The 20,186-nt window shown below is 49.4% G+C and overlaps 1 protein-coding gene across 16 annotated transcripts in view; it reads left to right on the top strand.

Moving 5' to 3' along the window:
* Positions 1-20,186, top strand: part of AFDN (afadin, adherens junction formation factor) — a 1,598,291-nt gene that overhangs the window by 449,970 nt on the left and 1,128,135 nt on the right. For all 16 annotated transcript variants that reach the window (XM_085611917.1, XM_085611916.1, XM_085611915.1 and 13 more), the window contains one exon: positions 7,499-7,593. In XM_085611917.1, the coding sequence (XP_085468043.1) occupies positions 7,499-7,593 (95 nt within the window). The remainder of the gene's footprint in view (positions 1-7,498; positions 7,594-20,186) is intronic.

Here is a 20,186-nt window from a genome sequence, read left to right as displayed (position 1 = left end):
GTGGTTCAACATCTGGCGGGCTCTCTGAACGCCAGAGCAGACGAACTCAGCCGCCGGTGCACGATGGATCACGAATGGCGTCTGAACTCTGACGTGGCGCAAGGTCTCTTTTTGCAGTGGGGAGAGCCTTGGTTAGATCTATTCGCCACCGAAGAGAACGCGCAATGTCAGCAGTTCTGCGCGTTGGAATTTCCAAGGCAGCACTCGCTCGGAGACGCTTTCCGTCGCGAGTGGAGTTGCGGTTTGTTGTACGCCTTTCCGCCTATACCACTTCTGCCCAGAGTGCTGAAGAAGATCAGGCGCCACCGGGCCCAAGTCGTCTTGGTGGCTCCGGACTGGGCACGAAGGTACTGGTATCCCGAGCTACTCAGTATGTCAATCGATCCCCCGATACGACTGCCTCTTCAGGAGGACCTTCTGTCACAGCAGCAGGGGACGGTCCTCCACCCGAACCTGTCCAGCCTCCACCTCCATGCGTGGAGATTGAGCGGCGGCAGTTGATGCCATTTGACTTGCCTCCTGAAGTCTGTGATGTCATTCTGGCAGCCAGGCGTCCCTCCACAAAAACGGTATACGCCTGCCGGTGGAACAAATTTGTGGCATGGTGCACAGCAAAGGCTGTGGATCCCCTTTCCGCCCCTCTTTCTGAGGTTCTCCTCTTTCTTTGGCCCAGCAGGGCTCTGCTTTGGGCACCTTGAAAGGTTATCTTGCTGCAATCTCTGCCTTCTTACGGCTTCCTGATCAGCCTTCTCTTTTCAAGTCCCCTGTTGTTTCCCGTTTTCTCAAAGGCATTACTCACATGTTCCCTCCTGTCCCCTTCGTAATGCCTCAGTGGGATTTGAATCTTGTTCTGACTTTTCTGATGTGCGCTCCTTTTGAGCCTCTTCACAATTGTCCCATTCGTCTTCTGACCCTGAAAACTACTTTCCTGGTAGCTATCGCCTCGGCTAGACGGGTGAGTGAGCTCCAGGCTCTGTCATCTAAGCCTCCCTTTCTTTCTGTTCATCCGGAGATGGTTGTCCTCCGGACTCGTCCTTCTTTTCTACCAAAAGTGGTGACCCCCTTTCACATCGGGCAATCTGTCACGTTGCCCACCTTCTTTCCGCCTCCGCATCCTTCAAAAGAGGAAGAGAGGCTCCACCGTCTGGACCCAAAACGGGCGCTATCCTTTTATTTGGACCGCACCAAACAGTTCCGGGTGGACAACCAACTTTTTGTTGGATACGTAGGAGCTAAGAAGGGAAAAGCGGTACACAAACGGACCATCTCATGGTGGGTAGTGTTGTGTATTAAATTTTGTTACTCCATGGCAAAAAAGGACCCTCCTGTTGGGTTGAGGGCCCATTCCACCCGGCCCACAGCGGCTACCACAGCCCTGTGCCGAGGAGTTCCCTTGCGGGACATCAGTCATGCTGCGACGTGGGCTTCATTGCACACGTTTGCCAAGCACTATTGCCTGGACAGCCAAGTCCGGAGAGACGGCTTCTTTGGCCGTTCTGTTCTCCAGGACTTTCTGGTGTGATCTTGGTTCGCAGACCCACCACCGGGGTTGGTATTGCTGGAGTATCTATTCTAAGGTGAGGAATCTAACTAACGTGTTTCATTCAGATGAACAAGTTACTTACCTTCGGTAACTATGTATCTGTAAGAAACATTAGTTAGTTAGATTCCTCACCGACCCACCCATCCTCCCCGTTCTGCGAACTGACATCTAGGGTTAAGGTTATCCTTTTCAGGGCCCTAGATTTTTTGACACCAGTGTCGGTCTCTTGCATGGCTCTGCGTTCCTGGAGCGGAAAGCTATGTACAAGAACTGACGTCAGCGCGCGAGGGCGGCGTCTAAGTACTCTGACGTCATTCCGGCGCACGGCACCAACGACGGACGCAGAGCCGCAGACACCGCCTAGCGACGCGCAAGGGGTATTGCTACAAAAATCTTTCCGGATCCAGCCTGACGCCTGGGGATATTCTAAGGTGAGGAATCTATTCTAATGTGAGGAATCTAACTAACTAATGTTTCTTACAGATACAACGTTACCGAAGGTAAGTAACTTGTTCTTCTATATAACTAGGGAGAGCACCTGTGTTGGTTGATTCTGAATTACCAATCAGGGTCCCATTGTTTTTACGGGACCGGGCCTCTAAGTCCTCATTCTTCGCTTTAGTCACATTAAGGATCTTTTCCAGGTTGATGAGTTTCTCATTTGTGTGGGAAGAATCGCCCTCAAGTGAAGTGCAGAGATATGTCTCTGCAGTTGACAGACACCCCTGGTTATCCAGGGCTGTTCTCATCAGGTTCACTAAATTCGTTAGGGATTCAATCTTGATATCACTGAAAAGCAAGCTCTTTTACATGGTCAGAAGAAGCGCCTTGACATCTGAGTCCTCTATAGACACCATCTCCAGCTGAGGTGTGTCTCCCTTAGATTGAGGCAGTGGTTTTATGAAGCTCTTTGCGTCAAACTCAATTGTGGATTGCTGCAGATCGCATTTCTCGTTAGTGTACCCACAAGGTTTTGCACAGGTCCCTCAGATGCAGCCCAGGAAACAAGGAATTGGGGGAGGCCCGATAGTAACTGCCACAAGTACATGTGGAAAGTAGGGGCCACGTAGAGACACACTGGGCCCGAAAGCTGTCAACCACCCCACTTGGGCACACCCCAGGCACAGCTGCACTTGAGACAGTCTGGTCACGCCACTAGGTTATCGGGTCCACTCCCAGTAGGAGCCAACCGGATCCCACAACAGCCAGTAAGTGTTGATGATGTGAGGCCCAGCTGCCCCACACCACAAACTGAACCAGGGCACAGCAATATGGCCCACTGCAGTTAAATCCTGCCCGGGGCCAGCGCACCCCCCTTCCAATAGCAGTGGAGCACCAGACTAAATGGTGCCAATTTCGCCACCCCAGTCCCTACTCACTGTCGCGGGCGTCGGATACTGCTGTTGGAAAGCAGCTACAGAGCCTGGCCATGCCACTTCTGCAGTCAGTCTGGTACAGGCTGCAAGGGTCTATAAGCGGTAGGGCACCACCAAGTTCCAGCGGCAGGTCGCTATTGAGCTGATAAGTTAAAACCTTTCCCGCGAAGCATGACGAATTTGCAACACGTCAACACCGGCCAGACACCCTGAAAAGGCTGCATTGCAGATCCACTGCTATCACTCTTCCTTATGATGGCATATCCAGGAAAAACTGAAGTCTAGTGAATGTTGCTAACTTCGCCTACTGAAACACTTGCCTCAGTCCTTTAAGGGGGCCCAAATAATGAAGATGATGATGGATTGTCTGCCCTGTCACAACGAGCCTCACAGGACTGCAGCTATCTTGGAGGCAGGCGCTCTGGTGTCCTCAAAACAAGGACAACTTTGAAATCATTATTGTTAGAAATGGAATTTCTGGTTGGCTAGGGCATGCGACAAAGCCAGGCAGAAACCACCACTCTAGTCAGGGCAAGGGAGTTACACGCTGAAGATAACCCCTGCTCACCCCCTTGGTAGCTTGGCACGAGCAGTCAGGCTTATCCCAGAGGCAATGTGTGAAGCGTTTGCGCAGCACACTTACACAGCAGCGACACACAAGGCACACCACAAAAGAAACTCCACACAAGGTTATATAAAATAAAATTGCCTTTGTATTACTCATAAAACGCATTAGAACGTAATCACATATGTACACCGTGCCATTTGGCACTTGATATGACTTCACAGGGATTATATACATGACAGGGCTATTTGGGCCACTTTCAAAACAATCACAACTCACAATTGTACAGTTAGAGAAACCAACTAGTATCTACTGGTAAAGGTGCTCCTAGCATCACACTTTAGGCATAAACATCTTAGTCATATGTCCTAAATCACCATTTCCCCACAGTAACCCTAATAAGGTGCACACATTACTTTAGGGCCTTACACCCACTTATCCCTTGATGCCCCGTTCCGTCACTGCAATGCCCTTTGTCCAAAAGTCAGGGCTCTCCCTGCTATGTGCTCTTCAAGCAGCTGCCCCCAATCTGGGAGTGCAGCTGTGAACACCCATTCTCCTCCCCAACCTGAGGGCAACACAAAAGGGATTCAGGGCAATCTCGGACGTCGGGTGGGGGAGGGAAGCCGACTCCTTGCTCCTCCTCCTCAGCTCTCGCTCAAAATGAATGTTGCTCCCTCCCTCGCTGGCCCGGAGCTTACTGCACTGAAGCTCAGCCCCACTCACCATTCCCTTGGAGGCTGAGCGGTTCTGCTCACAGTTGTTGGCTGAATTGCATGGTAGCCGGGAGGATTCCAACCTCTCGTCAGCTCCGCTTAGGGGAAAAAAGGCGGAAAGCAGCAGAGGGAGAGCCCGCAAGGCTCCAGTCCTTCTCTTCTTGTCCGGTCTGTCTGCGAGGTTATGTCTCCTCTTACCACCGGTCTCACCCACAACAGTATCTGCCGCACACGGGGCTCTTTTCGACCACAGGAGCACCCCTACAACCAGGTACGGACTCTGCCTGACTTCCGGCGGCCTCTCCTGGACGGCTCCTGTTGGGTTGCTGTGCACAGCAACGGCCCCGACCACTACCAGGCAACAGCCACCTGGCTTCCTGGACGCTGCAATTCACGGAGCAAAAGTCTCCATCGATTTTGCCGCTATCTGGCCCCTGCGCCCTCCGCTCCTTGGCAGATGGAACCCACTCCTTGGGCTCAAACACCAGGCACACGCTACCCTGCACTGGGTAGGCCACCAGCTCTGCCTCATACAAGAGCACTCCTTCACAGGCAAGGTTGGAGCCTCCCTCCTTGGGCTCAGGAAATTAAGATGTAGCGCTCAAGAGGCGCGAAGTATAAAGTTCCCTAGGGCAGAACTGGGCACAGGCAGGCCCAGCACGTAGGGACCCCCAGGAGACAAGAGCTGGGTCCCACGGTGGTTCATCCTAACGCACAGCAGTCCTTCAGCTCCAAGCAGGTACTACACCCATGGGGTCACAACCCCAATATTTATACCACATAGTTCCTTTGTTCTCCCCCTGACACAGGGCTCTGTGCCCGGTCCAAACCAGTTCTGTGGAGCACTTCAACATTTAATATACCAAACATGACCACTCTATTACTCTCATGTCAGGAATTACCACTGAATCAGATAACAGGGAATCCCCAATGCATTCCTATGAGAGGGCAGCCTCACAGTTAAGGCACATGTCCTACCTTTTACCTACAGCACACCCTGCCCATAGGGCTAGCTAGGGCCTTACTTAGGGGTGACTTATATATAGTAAAAGGGGAGTTAGGGACGTGGCAACCACTTTAGGTGCCACGTCACAGCGGCAGTAAACTGCGTATGCAGAGGCTTGAGACAGGTTTGAAAGGCTACTTTGGTGGGTGGTGCAAGCAGCGCTGCAAGCCCGCCAGTAGCATTTAATTTACTGACCCCGGGTATAGGAGATACCACTTTACAAGGGACTGATATGTAAATTAAATACGCCAAACCGGTGTAGACCAATCTTACCACGTTTATCATAGAGAGCACATGCACTTTAGACGGAACAGCAGTGATAAAGTGCCCAAAGTCCTAAAACCACCAACACCAGGTCAGAAAAAATACCAGGATGAAGGCAAAAAGTTCCGGTATGACCCTGCAAAAAGGGCCAAGTACAACAATTATTAATATTATTATTATTCACTTGATGGCTTTAAAATAATCTGGGACAGGTAGGAGGAGGGTTCTTCTCTTTCTGTGGTGGATGTTTCCATATCGTCTTTTCCCATTGTTTGCACAGTTCGAAATATGGATATCGGTACATATGTTTTGAGCTCATGACTAAGGTTTGAAAGGAATCACATTCCTATCCTCTGGTAAAGAGGAACATCGATAGAAAGCAGAGGACCCTTTCTGATGATCTTGTCTCTTTTCATTTGGCTGATCAGTCATTTGTTGCTTCACATGTGCGACCCAGGAGCATAAGGACTAATTCTCTTTTCTCGTTGTCAAGAATGTATGTCTCTAGGGAGAATGCTCATCTCAGTCTTTCTTTTGGCTTGTGGCATTTATGGAAATGCTGTCCAGATTCTTAGAACAGGATTTTTGAACATGCTGAGCATGGCGCAGGGCTGGACTGGCTACTGGGCGTTTTTGCATGCTGCCGAGCTAGGGGCTGATGTCACTGCGGTGGGGGCTAACTTCGTTGATGGAGACCTGCTTCGACATGAACAAAGCAAAACTAATTTCGTTAAGCACACGCAGGTCCCCATCAACGAAATCCGCCCCGAGCTCTGCAGCATGCTAAAACGCCCGGTAGCCAGTCCGGCTCTGGCTCAGGGCCCTATGTGCTATTTAATAACCGGTCTAGCTCAGTTCTGGGATGATGCGGTTTCATCAGCAGGTGAAATTTACAGCGTAGGTCTATTAGTGTAACATGGTAGAAGATATTCAAAGTTTTCTCTTGCTCTGGAGCTTTTTGGGGCAAAAGAAGAAAGGACTATCTCCACTGTTAACCAACATGCAAATGCACTTCATAGGAATGTTCTCCACAGAGAAACCTTTGTGTGATGGGTGACAGGTTAATGCTTACTCTGGCTCCCTTTTCTTTGTTCTGTGCTCGCTATCCACCCCCTTGATTTTTTGGGGAAATCTTTTTTTGATCTGAGAGCAGTTGAGTGAGTTACACCTCACATGTACAGTCTGGATTTCTCAGCTGCTCTTTGCTGAAGGCAAGATTTTCTGTGTACCACAACAGTTATGTGGCAGTACTTGGCCATTATGACTGCTAAGTGAAATCCATTCAGTACCTGCAGGCAGTTGGATTAAGCAAGTGGTTAGAAACGGAAGCCTCTACCTTACCTTGCATGGATACCTTAACCTGTTCAAGGCAAGGTTTTTTTCCCCTTCATGTTGTTCCATACATTTGTTTTCGTACTTTATCTACCTATTTTTTGTACATTTTGTCACCATCGTCTTACAGGTTGCAGGACCAGTTGCCTCGACCCTCACCTAATTCTCTACACCTTTTTTATGGCCTACTTAATAGCCAAATAAAAAAAATACATACCATAAGATTCAGAATGCCCGATTGCAAAGATCAAAAGGCTGCATGGTTCTCTCAGCAGCGAAAATGTTTGATCTCCAGGAAATGTAACCTTTTTAAGCCCTTCTGGATGCTGAACCATGCCAGACCATAATACAGTATCATTTCAAAAACTTAACTAATTTGCTTTAATAGCTAAAATTAACTGTAAATTCTATACAAGAGTCTAATATAAGAGGGCATATGCATTTCTAATTTGTATGTTTTGTGTCTGACAAAAATGTAAATCTCCTGTGCAGTTTCTTTCAGATTTGATATTTACAACCACCACACTACTTTTATTAAATTTTGGTTATACTCGCTGTGTCAGCACTAAAAAACAGAATGAAAACGTTAATTTACTTTGAGATGCCTTTTTAATATGAAGATAAACACTGGAAATATCCATGCCAGAGAATGTCTGTTAGTAAATAATGAAGGTTTGTTAATTTTCCTCTCCTTAGATGGCTCTGATTCTAGAGATAAACCAAAGCTTTATCGGCTGCAGTTAAGTGTCACTCAGGTTGGAACAGACAAGATGGATGAGAGCACCATTCAGGTGAGTGTATTACCATTTTTTTGAGCAGACTAAACTGTTTCATGTTTTAGTTGGTTCAGATGTCCTTCGGTATTCTGTCAGATCTAGTCCTGTGGAGAGGTCCTTTTTGGATACAGTGTGTATATCCATAGCTTAAAAAAAGAATGAATTTAGTGTTTACATTTTTTCAGAAGGAAGGTGGTAGGCACAAGTTGAAGGTAAAACAAGCTGTAATGTTGAACTCACAACAGCACAGCTGAAACGGGTCCCAGGGTGCTTGTTTCCAGTCCAGGGAGCAATTGCCTGGCAGTTGAGGATGGACTGTTCCCATTGGGAACAGGGTCCAGACTGATTTGCATATGGCTGGGTCCAAACTGTGGTGACTTGGCAAGCAAAATAACGATAGATTAAGGATTAAGGATTTTAGCCTCTAGCGGGCTGAATTCTGGAAAGGTGGTGTCTGTAGGAGCGTACGGGGTTAGGACGAGTCTGACCTGTAGGTAGGTGTGGATTTGCTTGGAATGTAGTGAGTAAGCGTTCTGCAGGTCACGGAGGAGAGTAGGGGCCATATGTAGGTAATTTCTATTTACCGATTCCTAAATACCGAATTTTACCGATTCGGTATTTAAGAATCGGTAAATAGAATGTAATAGGTAATATTCGTTGTTACCCATTCGGTATTTACCGAATCGGTAATAAGGCATACCTTCCCATTCATTCCTATGGGCCTAGAGGCCCATATGATTGAATGGGAAGCCATTCGCTATTACCGATTCGGTAAATACCGAATCAGTAATAGGGGGAGCATATTCAAGGGTGGCAGGGTGTCACATTGACACCCTGTTGCACCCCTGAATCGTGCATGTGTGCACATGTGGCACACATACATGCCCTAAGGGCATGTATATCTGCCACATGGCACTTTCAAAAAAGCACAAAATTGCTTTTGAAAAGGTATTCGGTATTTACCATCAACTTGTAGTTGGTGGTAAATAACGAATCCTTAAACCAAAAATGCACTCGCTTGAGTACTCCCTACATAGGATTTAAGGATTCGGTAATTTACCGATTCAGTATTTTACCGATTTCTTAAAATACCGAATCGGTAAATTACCGAATCCTTCAATCCAGCCTCCTACATCTCAAAGGGCTAAATACCGGTCGGTAACGGAAAATTTACCGATTTTCGGCCGTTACCGACCGGTATTAGCCCACCTACATATGCCCCTAGGTGTTTCCACGTCCACACATCCCCAAGGAGCGTGATCCCGATCAAGTCCCACTTCCGAAATCCCTCCAGCAACCCCACCTATCCGAGCCAGGTGCCATACCACAGGGGTGTCTGCAATGTAAGTTTAGCCTCCCATTGAGTGTGTCGCAGCACGGAGCGACAGGCGAGTAGGGCCACCCGGGTCACTTCAGGAAGTGTGTGGGGGACTGCCGTCTCATAGAGCATTGCCTGGATCCGGGAGAACCCAAAGCTCTCCAGCTCCAACCAGTAGGTTGTGGCAGACCATCCCCCAGTCAACCAGTTATGTATCACCAGGAGGCGAGTGGCGAGGTAGTATAGTAGAAGTTTAGTCATCCCCATGCCCCCGTTGTATGGGGCCCACTGACATTGGGCGAGGGCCATGCGTGGCCTCGAGTTTCCCCATATAAATGTTGTGGTCATACTATATAATTTACTGAACTATCTACAGGGTAGATGGAGTGGTAGCTAATGAATTATGTATAAGAACTGGGGGAGCCCCATCATCTTAAACAGGGCAACCTTCCCCAGGGGGTTGAGGGGAAGGGATTGCCATCTGTGGGGGTCGTCTTTTGTCTTTTTTTTTAGGGGATTAATATTGAGTGACAAGGTAAGCTCTGGGAGGAGCGCAACCCAGATGCCCAGATATTTAAAGGTGAGGCGTTATATGGAGATGTTTGTTTGCCATTCCACACATTCCTGCGATTCATGGAAGAGGCACCAGAGTTTATTTGGTTGGGTTCAGGCGCAGGCCTGATGCCACTCCGAATAAACGAAGGATCTGGAGGCAATCGTGGGCCTGAGCATGCCGGGTCTGCAAGGAAGAGTAGAATGTCATTGGCATACATGGCAACACAATCGTCGTGGGCTCCCTGCCATTGCCACCCTGGGTATTTGCGCATCCACGCGAATAAATCGGGCGAATGGTCTATTGCTAGAGCGAATAGAAGGGAAGACAGAGGGCATCTTTGTCTCGTTTCTCCTCTCATAGGGAAAACGTCTGAGAGAGTCCATTTATGAGGACCCTACCGGAGGAGTTGGAATTTAACACTCGCAACAGTTTTAGAAAATGTCGACCAATTCCTGCAGTCATTAGCACATCCTCCAAATACAGCCAATCGACCGTGCAGAATGCTTTTTTGAAGTCGATCAGTAACAGAGCTAGATATGGGGTGAGGAGGTGGAGGTGAGCCAGTGCTAGATGCAGGCGTCACAGGCAATGTCCCGTACCACTGAGCGAGATAAAGCTGCATTGGTCAAGATGTACGAAGCTATTGAGGACTGCTTTAAGGCACGTGGCAAGGATAGTCGCATAGACTTTGACTTCAGTATTGAGAGATATTGGACGGTAGTCCGAACAAGAGGTTGAGGGGGGTGTGTTTTGGGTATGACCACAACAGTTGCTATATCGTTTTAAGGCATCTTTCTCTGCCACCTCTTTGCATAGAGCATGGAGATGCGGTACCAGGGTTTCCCTAAATGCTGCATAATACTCCACCGGGAATCCGTCGGGCGGGACGTCCTTCCGGACGCGGCCAAAGAGATTGCCTCCTCTATCTCCTCTCTTGTGATGTATTGGTCTGGGCGGTTTATCTCTGGTTCCGACAGTCTATGGAGGGGGATACAATTTAGGAAATGGGACCTGGAGTCTGGCCCCCTAGACCGATCTGCGGAGCAGAGCAACGTATAGTAATCAGCGAAGGCCTGTGTGACTGCGGCAGGTGTATGTTGTGCACATCCTTGGTTGTCCAGGATCTCCGGAACTATCTGTCTCACAAGGGGACCTAAGGCCACCCAGTGGAGCAATTTACAATTTTTATTGCCCCAGCCATAGACGCGGGCTGTAGAGGACCTCCATATCAGTTTGGCCGACTCAAGCGATAAGTGCCGTATTTCTTCGCATATTAGTTCTAGTTGTCGGCGCTCGGCCTCTCCGTTCACCGTACCGATATTTTGCTTCCGGCTAAGGACGTGGGCCTCTAACTGGGAAAGGCGGTTTTCCTGTGTCAATCGTTTACATTTGAGATACCCATTGGCATAGCCTCTGATCGTGGCTTTTCCTGCCGCCCACAGTGTATCCTGGGATTGTACTGTGCTCTCGTTTAATTAGAAGTATTGTTTGACTTCTTCTTCAAGGGCACGCCTGTAGTCGTTGTCCTGGAGGAACCAGGCGTTAAGTCTCCAAATGGGATGTGGGGCCCCTTTAGGGCCTCCCTCATGGAGAAAGAGGGGGGAGGGATTGGATATGCCGCGAAGTAAGATTCGGATGTTAGTTACCGCACAGCACTCAGGGGTAGGCATGAACAGTTGTTGGTCGATGGGGGAGTGGATGTGGTGCGTGGCAGAGGTGTGGGTGTATTAAAGTGTGTTGGGATTTCATGTTCCCCACACATCACATAGGCCTAATCTGGGAAACAACCTTTACAACGCAGTCATTACATCGCACTACCTTTACATAGCAGTCATTACATCGCAACATCTTTTATATCGCATGTCATTACAACGCAGCCATTACATCGCAAGTCATTACAATGCATACCATTACAACTCATAGTACCCTTAAACAATCCAACACTTACCCTACTGTTGCACTCACTGGAGTTAGAATAGTAATTTTTACCCCCACACTATCCAACACTTACCCTACTGTTGCACTCACTGGAGTTAGAATAGTAATTTTTATCCCTACACTATCCAACACTTACCCTACTGTTCCACTCACTGGAGTTAGAATAGTAATTATTACCCCTATACTATCCAACACTTACCTTAAATGCGATGTAATGGTATGCATTGTAAAGTTATAATGCGATGTAATGGAATGCTTAGTAAAGGTAGTTTCTGAAAATGCGATGTAATGGCATGCGATGTAAAAACTGCGTTGTAAAGGCATGCATTGTAAATGTATGAGTTGTAACGTCATGCATTCGCTTAATCTGGATGTCCAGTCTGTAAACCCCCAGTTATCTATTGGGCTTGCGTGTCTAGGGCTTGGAAATATCTGGGGGTGCTAATCCCCGTCTTGAGAGTGGCACTTGTGTGTATCATGAGTATCGTGCCATACACTGTAACCAAGGTTGAAAACCTAAAACAGAAATCAGGACAAGAGTCACAATCCTCCCTCCCCCCCACCCTTTCCTTCTTTTGAGGAAGAATCTGTCGCTCAAGTAACAGAAGTTCAAAACAAAATTAAGCTGCAAAGCTTAATGTAGGAGCAGCATGGTGGACCCCTCCATGTGACAGGATGTTCATGTCTCCAGAGCAAAGCGCCGTTGTCATCAGATTCTCAGTTAAATTCTGGGGCTGCGCGAGAGGTCTGTGTCTTCTGATCTCGTTGCTGGTGATGCTGGAGGTTACCCCATCTGCCTCATTTAGACAGTCTGTGAGGTTTGGTAACCCCGGGGCACAGGCGAGCTGCTTGACTTTTGGGGGGGCACCGGGGGTTGAGGCGGAGATCACTCTGCAGGCGGTATGCCCTCTGCGGGTGTGCCGCCAGCACGACCCAGTGTCCATAGTCGTAATTGGCTGTGCTAGGGAAGCAGAGGAAGGGGCAACCGCTCATGGGTGAAGCGGGTGCTACTCTGTGACCGAGGTCTATGCTGCCGTAGGAGATTCAAAGAAATGAGTCTTGTTCCGGAAGATCACTCTAAAGCGGGCCGGAAACCGGAGCCTGTACTGGAAGTTGGAGGCCCGGAGTTTCTGCTTAACAGCGTAGTATGATCTCCTTTGTGCCTGCACTTTACTTGTGTAGTCCAGGAAAATCATTATCCTACAGGGTGGCATCCCTGTCTTTTGAAGTTGAGGATTTTGGCTATGATCGGCCTGTGTGGGGCTCTGGGTGATGGTCTTTGCATAAGTGCATGGTGGACGCTTCCATGACGAACCACGCAGAAAGTGCATCTGCTGGCATCCAGGATTTGATCCAGTCCTCTTTAAAGGTGGCTACTTGCACAAGTTCCGCCCCTTCAGGGATGCCCACCAAGCAAAGATTGTTTCGGTGTGAACAGTTTTCGGCATCCTCTGCAAGCCTATCGAGCTCACTCGTGTGCAACAGCAGTTTTGTGACCTGCTTCTTTAGATGTGTTACCTCGTCTTCCACTGTGTATAGCCTAGACTCCGCTTCTGTGATCCAGGCAGTGGCATTGTGGAGATCTTGTCTTATGAGGGCCACATCCACACGTACTTCCTGAATTTCAGAGTCTTGTGAGGACTTCATGGCCCATAGGATTGTGGCAAGACCCCCCTCCGGGAGAAAGGCCTTGGTCGGAGCGCCATCCCCAAGGCTAGCCCCGCTAGTAGTGTACTGTTCCATGGGGGTTTGGAATGGGGTGACTTCACCCCTTTGTCCTTCCCCATGTTGGGAGGGTCTTAGCAGGAGTAGTACGGACTTACAGTGCACGCTTGTTGTCAGAGGGTCAATTTGCCCAGGACTTCTGTATCGTTTCAGTTGAGCTGCCCAGTCGGCATTCTCCTCATCTCACGGCCGCCGCTGCTTCTTTGTTCGGGCCTCCAGGCCACACAAGCAGGACCCAGGAGTCACACCTTCATCTAACTTTCAGAGGTGCCCAGGAACATGGCAATTCCGGTCGACTTCCTCCCCTGCCTCAGGGTGTATAATGGTTCCTCCAGGGAAATCCGTAGCATTGGCTGGTATGCCAGCCCGCGGCACAGGTTTTGTATCCTCGCAGTTAGGGCGGTGGCACGGTCGAGGGCAGAGCTCTGCTGGTCCTCAGGTGCCCGCCCAGTGGTGTCAGACTTGACAGTTCAGTTTACTCTTCGGGACACCTGGGGCGTCTCGCTGGGGCAGAGGGGGCCCTCTGGGACTGCGGGTAACCTTAAGAGTTCACTGAGGTCCTAGAGTCCCAGGTCACTCATCTATCCGTTCAGGGTTACGTGTCTTCTATGTTGCAGTCAGGGCAGTCACCTTTACATATGGGGTAGGAGACCCCGGTCTAGACAGCAAGGATCCTGCTTACAGTATGTCGGGGAGGAACACTATACAGTCGCGTTGTGGGCCTGTGTCAGTGAGCACCTCCAAATCCCCAGGCTGGCTGCCAGCCTGGTTGGCCATGTGGCCGCCCTCTGCCGTCCAGGCATCCGTCAGGGTGAGGCGGCGCTGACTCCTCGCCTGCCACTCCACCAACAATGTGAACCGTGCGGAGGCCCCTGGAGAACAGTCCTCGCCGCCAAGGCACCCTGCCGAACCGCAGGTCGAAAGCCCCCTCTTCAGTGCGCTGGGATGGGGGGGTAGGGGGAAGGGCGGGAAGGGCTCCAGCCCCTACTGCAGATAACAGCTGGCGGTCTCTATGTGCTGTCTCCCTTCATTGGGACACCGCCAGCTGGGCACGTTAGATGCTGTGCATCACCCCCTGAAGCCACAGTGGTTGCATGGGAGAGGTCTGCCGTATCTTCTACTACCTCCGCTGTCCTGCTTATATGCAGGCCGACTGCGTGCCCTCGCTCAACGTTTCACAACCCCAGGGGCCACAGCACCACTAACCTTGCTTCGTGTCTTGCACCGGGCCACCAGACACTCATCCGGGGCTTGGCGGGTCCCGGCCAAGGCGTCACTCTCTTGCTTTGCCTCCATTGCTGTCTACTTAGATGAGGCCCGTGCTGGTGAGGCGCAGGATGATGCGGGGGAGGGAAAGCAATCCGGCCACGCGTGGGCCTGTGGTAGTGTCTCTTCGTGGCCAGGGGTACTTGCCGGGCCAATTGACCTTATATGCAGTCCTCACCCTGCCAGGATTTCCTCAGGGCGGGGTTCTGCTGGGCCATGCTTCAGTCTCCCGCCCAGGCAAGAATCGTGTAGAAGCCCAAAGGGGGCAGCCACTGTCACCACCGTCACAGCCCTGCCGAGCCGTGGGCCGACACCACCTTCTTCGCCTCATTGGGCGAGAGGGGAAGGATGAGACGAGAGGGACCAGATCACTTTGCTGAGTGGTGTCGCCCGTCTTCCCCTGCCACTGGGCCACCCGCTTGCCTGGTGGCCTCTCTGCGGTGGTCCCCTCCGCTGGGACGTTGTCTGGTGAGCCCACCGGGCGCCGTCTCACTCCTGCGATCAGTGCGGGCTGCAGGAGAAGCCCCCGGGGGGGTTCCACTGCCTCTTGATGGAAGCCGCAGTCCTGCTTGTCCGCAGGCCGGATGCGTGTCTGTCCTCCTCACCACTGCAGCCCCTCCACATCATGGCTACACCAGCCTTGAGTTGCCTGGTCCTGTGATCACCACAGGCCTCCGCTACAGTGCCGCCATCTTGTCTCCTCGCCACCTAGCTCCGCCGTAGCGGGCCTCTCTATTTGTCGGACCGATTTTCAGGGCAGCTTTCTGTTCAGCGGTTTAACTTTCGGCTTAGGACTTTCTGATGACAATTTTGCCCCTGGAGAGTTAATGGGATGCGAGCGTATGACATAGAGGTCCGGAGCACTCTTAGAGTGCGATTGCCATCATGACGCTCGAAGCCACGCCACCCTGTTGGAATAATTAAGTGAAATACAATAAAACATAAGATGAAGAAAAAATACAAAAATAGTTACATCTAAAATGACTCTCTATGTGCCACTTTCATGAGATGACTTTGTGCAGGCACAGATAGGATGCTATGATTTCTCCACTCTCCTTAAAACTGTCTTTATCTCGGTTTACATTAAGTGCGATATTTATCCCCAGAGGGAAGTTCGTAATCTCAACACTGTATATGTAGTGCCCCATCCTATGTAGAGACTCACTCTAGGCCAGGTACGGGACCAAGTTAAGCAATTACCCAAGGGTTGACTCGACTAAGTTGTACACAGGGCCAAGCAGCTCTTGGTAGTCAGCCATAGTGCACCATTTTGCCCTATGTCGATTTGAAGCTTGTTATAACCTGCTGTCAAGGGGGTCAGAACAACTGGCAAGCCCCTTACAGTCAAGGAGGATCAAGGTCCGTATTAGGACATGATGGTCACTGCCGTGCTTGGTGGCTATCATGTCATTAAGGCGTCCCTTCAGTCCTACATATAGCAATATATAGTCTTTAAGACTGGTACTGTGGTTTCTATTATAGGTTTGTTTCCCAACTTTGTCAGAGGGAGCTCTACCATTACATGCTCAGATATGATGATTAAGAGCTAAGGAATTAAGTTGGAGGGCCAAAGGGGACCATTTCCTTATGGAGGCATACAATATCTCAATGACGGGAGAGTCCCACTTGTTCTCCAAAGGTCTAAGGTAGACATTATATGTATATAAATTACTTGTGAGGGGTTGTTAGACTTGGCATCTTTTGGTGTGTTCCCCCGTCTTTTTGCTATCTGACCTCCCGGTTTTGACTCTGTTTTTGCTGGTTTAGTGTCTCTGGGCACTTTATCACTTCCTTTCAGTGTTAAAGTGCAAGTGCTCCTATTGTAAATTGGTATTATGGATTGGTGTTTCCATGATTGGCGTATTTTATTTACTGGTATGCACCTAGTAAAGTGCACTGAGTGTGCTAGGGCCTGCAAATCAAATGCTACTAGTGGACCTGCAGCATTAATTGTGCCACCCACATGAGTACTCCTGAAAAGGTATTCTCAGACCTGCCACTGCAGGGTCTGCGCGCAATTTGTAACTGCCATGTCGACCTGGCAGGTGCACCCACTTGCCAGGCCCTAACCTTCCCTTTTCTTACATGTAAGGCACCCCTAAGGTAGGCCCAAGGTACCCCTGTGGACAGGGTGCTGTGTATGTTAAAGGTAGGACATGTACTGGTGTGTGTGTGACTTGTCCTGAAGGTGACTTACAATGTATTTTGTTTTTCACCACTGCAAAGCTATCTGTCCCATAGGAATGCATGAGAGTTTCACTTATAACATCTTGTAAGTATAACTTCCCATTGGGACAAGATGGGAAATGGAGTTTAGTATGCCTTGGCTCAGAATGTAAAAATGCATCTTTTCGTAAGAGTGATTTTTATGTTCAGTGTTTCAAAATACGTTTGAGAATAGGTATTTTCTTAATTAGTCATCCTGTGTGCTTCTACAGGGTTTGTAGATTGACTGTCTGGCTGTGGAGTGACAGGCGCTGGGGAAGAGCAGTGGCTCCAGAGAGTCTGGATGAGTCAGGGTTGGGCTGAATAGACCTGTGCTTGCTAAAGTTGGCATAAGATAAACAATGAGCCTGAATAGTGAGCCATGTCCCCTGAAAGAGCCAGAGGTTATGTGAATCTATAGAATTACCCCAGTTAGAGTTATGTACGTTAGAACACAGCCCTGCCATGTTCCACAAAAGGATCCTAATGAGAGACAGGGTTTGGGTTGGCGCAGGGACAGGAAGTTTTGTCTCCCTTGTGGTCACCTCCAATCTGTCAATTGAGGTGATAGTTATGGGCGGTTCACTCTCTTGTGTCTCCCCCACTCTTCTTTCTACAATTCTGGGATTAGTCTGATTACGCATCAAGGAATGAATTTATGGAGTTCCGTGGACCAAGGCTTGGGCTCCTACTCTATCAGCTTGAGGCTCTGGGCTGTCCACTCGTCCCGCCTCCTCCTGCAGGTAATTCACCCATGACTGATTAGTTTGAGCGGAACCAGGCTGTTGTTTCCCCCATTGGCCTGACAGTCTATTCCGTCAAGAGAGGAAACCCTATTAAAGATTATAAACCTTCTGATTACATTGCTTTTCACTTAATATTTTCATATTTACAGGAGAGGTAGGGAGATTTTTCTTCAGAACGACCCAGTCATAGAATTTGCTGATACTGGGTTTGTAAAGATAACCTAAGGGGAGTAAGTCAATGCCCGACCTGCCTGAAACTTTGCCCGCTGACTCCAGGAGCAACCGGCGGACCAGATGCAGGCTTTCAAAGTTGATATGACACAGTCCCCTTTTTGGTCCACTGGTCCTGGGCCAATGCAACCCACCCTACGAGTTAACAAAATATAATTTGCCATAGAGGGAGAAACGCCCCTGTTCCTTGTGAGCCTGTTCAGTGCATTGTTTACTAGGTTGCCATGGGTTTCCCTCTGATTTTCAAGTACTTGGGGAACCCCAGTCAGGGTGGCCACATATGGGCATGAAGCAGAGTTAAGTTGATAACAGGAAGATTCCAATTGTAAGTACGGTCATGGGATCCTTAAGGCGCAGAGTTATAGCCCTCTCTGGGTTTTGGTCTTTCTTCACTGCTCTCAGCTATTGATTGGTCTTGATGTGGGGGAGCTCCAAGCTGTCTAGAATGCATACAGGTAGAGCAAGAGTTTCCTCTAGAAGGGATCTTGATGGCCTCCACATAAGTCCTGAGGGAGGCGGGGGGGGGGGGGGCGCTAATATCTGCGAGGTTGCCATTGGAGTTTTGAATATGTTTTCTAGCTGTTTTTCCATAGCAAAAAGGCATGCCAGAATTGGGGCAAGTTTGGTGTACACCATGTCTTTAACTTTAGCCAATACTACATCCACAGTCTGGGCCAACCATTGTGATTGCGTACCTTCTCTCCCTGATCCGTTTTATCTCTTAAAAGTTGGCCAGGTGATGATACGTTTATAGTAAGGTCACCTTGGGTGCCTGTTTCTATAGAATTAGTCCGAACCTGCCTCTTTCATTATTTGGGAAGTTGGCGTGTTCCTGCGCTGCTCCTCATTACACACCCCTGTAAAGGATGCAACATTTGGGGAACAATTTTTGTGGACTTGAGCCATCACTAACTTGCTGGGGGCCAGACTGACTGTTATAGATGGAGAGGTAGTCCCTATTGGGTTGGTAGGTGCAGGTGGAAGTAAGATGGAGCCCAGGGAAAGTCTCATCTCTGTAGGTTCATTCTCTGTGGTGACAACCCCCTGTGCCCTTTACAACATCTTGTCAATCAAGTTGATCTTAGAAGGAGAGAAGGAAACTGAGCCCCCCCCCACACACACATTTCCTTTTGCCCATGATGATTGTAATGGTTATTCTATACAAATTTTACCATCGGGAAGGGGTTAGTTACTGGGGTCCTAAGCATACACGGGACTATGAGGCCGGTGTGTTAATGTCAACTGCAGTATAGCTTACCCTTCATTCACAATTTGTACTCCATCAAGTGGTCTGGGCGTATATATGCAAGATATCACATAGGCTGGGTATAAAAACACTCACCCCAGATCAGAAGCAAGAACGGTACCGCCCTGGGTATGGGCTTAGCCCGCACTGAGAAGACTGGAGGCGCTTTGTAGTGCTGTGCGACGGGAACTGATAGCGTCCTGACCCCTCCTCTGGGCGGGAGGCAAAGGCGGCTGGGACATGCAGTCCCCACAGAGAGCAGCCCAACAACAGTAGTGGCATGTCCAGCACTGCAGGAAGACTGGAGGTGCTTTGAAGCCATGATTGGCGGGAACCGGGGACATCCGGACAACTCCTCTGGGATGGCAAAGGTGACTGGGACTTGTAACCCTCCAGAGACAGCCGTGGTGTGTTCGCATTTGTATAGCGGTACAAAAGGGGGTGGTGATGGACGGAGCATCAGAACCAATCAAACACTCACACACAGTCAACAGATCTGGGTTTGATCCATCACTGTTCTTTAGTTCACTCTGCCACGCCAGTTCAGACATGGCCAAATGCAAATCAGTCTGACCCTGTGCCTCATGGGAACAGTCCAGCCCAAACTGCCAAGCCATGCCTTCCCTGGACCGGAAACAAGCTTCCTAGGACCGGTTTCTGGCATTTCAGCCGTCTTTAGCCAGGCTTGCTTGAATCCAGTGGCAAAGTGAGCAAGGGACTCACGTCTGAGCATACCCTGCCAACTTATGGCGAACAAAGCGGTACAAAAGGGGGTGGTGATGGACGGAGCATCAGAACCAATCAAACACTCACACCCAGTCAACAGATCTGGGATTGATCCATCACCGGCTAAAGAACAGTGATGGATTAAACCCAGATCAGTTGACTGGGGGTGAGTGCTTGCAATGTTCCAACACTCCGTCCATCATTTCCTTTGGTTTTTGCATTGTTCGCCATAAGTTGGCAGGGTATGCTCAGACGAGAGTCTCTTGCTCACTTTGCCACTGGATTCAAGCAAGCCTGGCTGAAGACGGCTGAAATGCCAGAAACTGGTCCTAGGAAGCTTGTTTCCGGTCCAGGGAAGACATGGCTTGGCAGTTCGGGCTGGACTGTTCCCATGAGACACAGGGTCAGACTGATTTGCATATGGCCATGCCTGAACTGGGGTGGCAGAGTGGGCTAAAGAACGGTGATGGATTAAACCCAGATCAGTTGACTGGGGGTGAGTGCTTGCAATGTTCAACACTCCGTCCATCATTTCCTTTGATTTTTGCCGCATTTGTATAGCAACAGCAATTTATTTACATTTTATCCATTTTTACATAAGCAATATTCATATTCAAGCAGCACATTAAGTTAGAATTGGAATTTGTGGTC

Source organism: Triturus cristatus, chromosome 6 (assembly GCF_964204655.1).
Source record: "Triturus cristatus chromosome 6, aTriCri1.1, whole genome shotgun sequence".
NCBI classification, from domain to species: Eukaryota; Metazoa; Chordata; class Amphibia; order Caudata; family Salamandridae; genus Triturus; species Triturus cristatus.
This window is presented reverse-complemented; position numbering and strand designations above follow the sequence as displayed.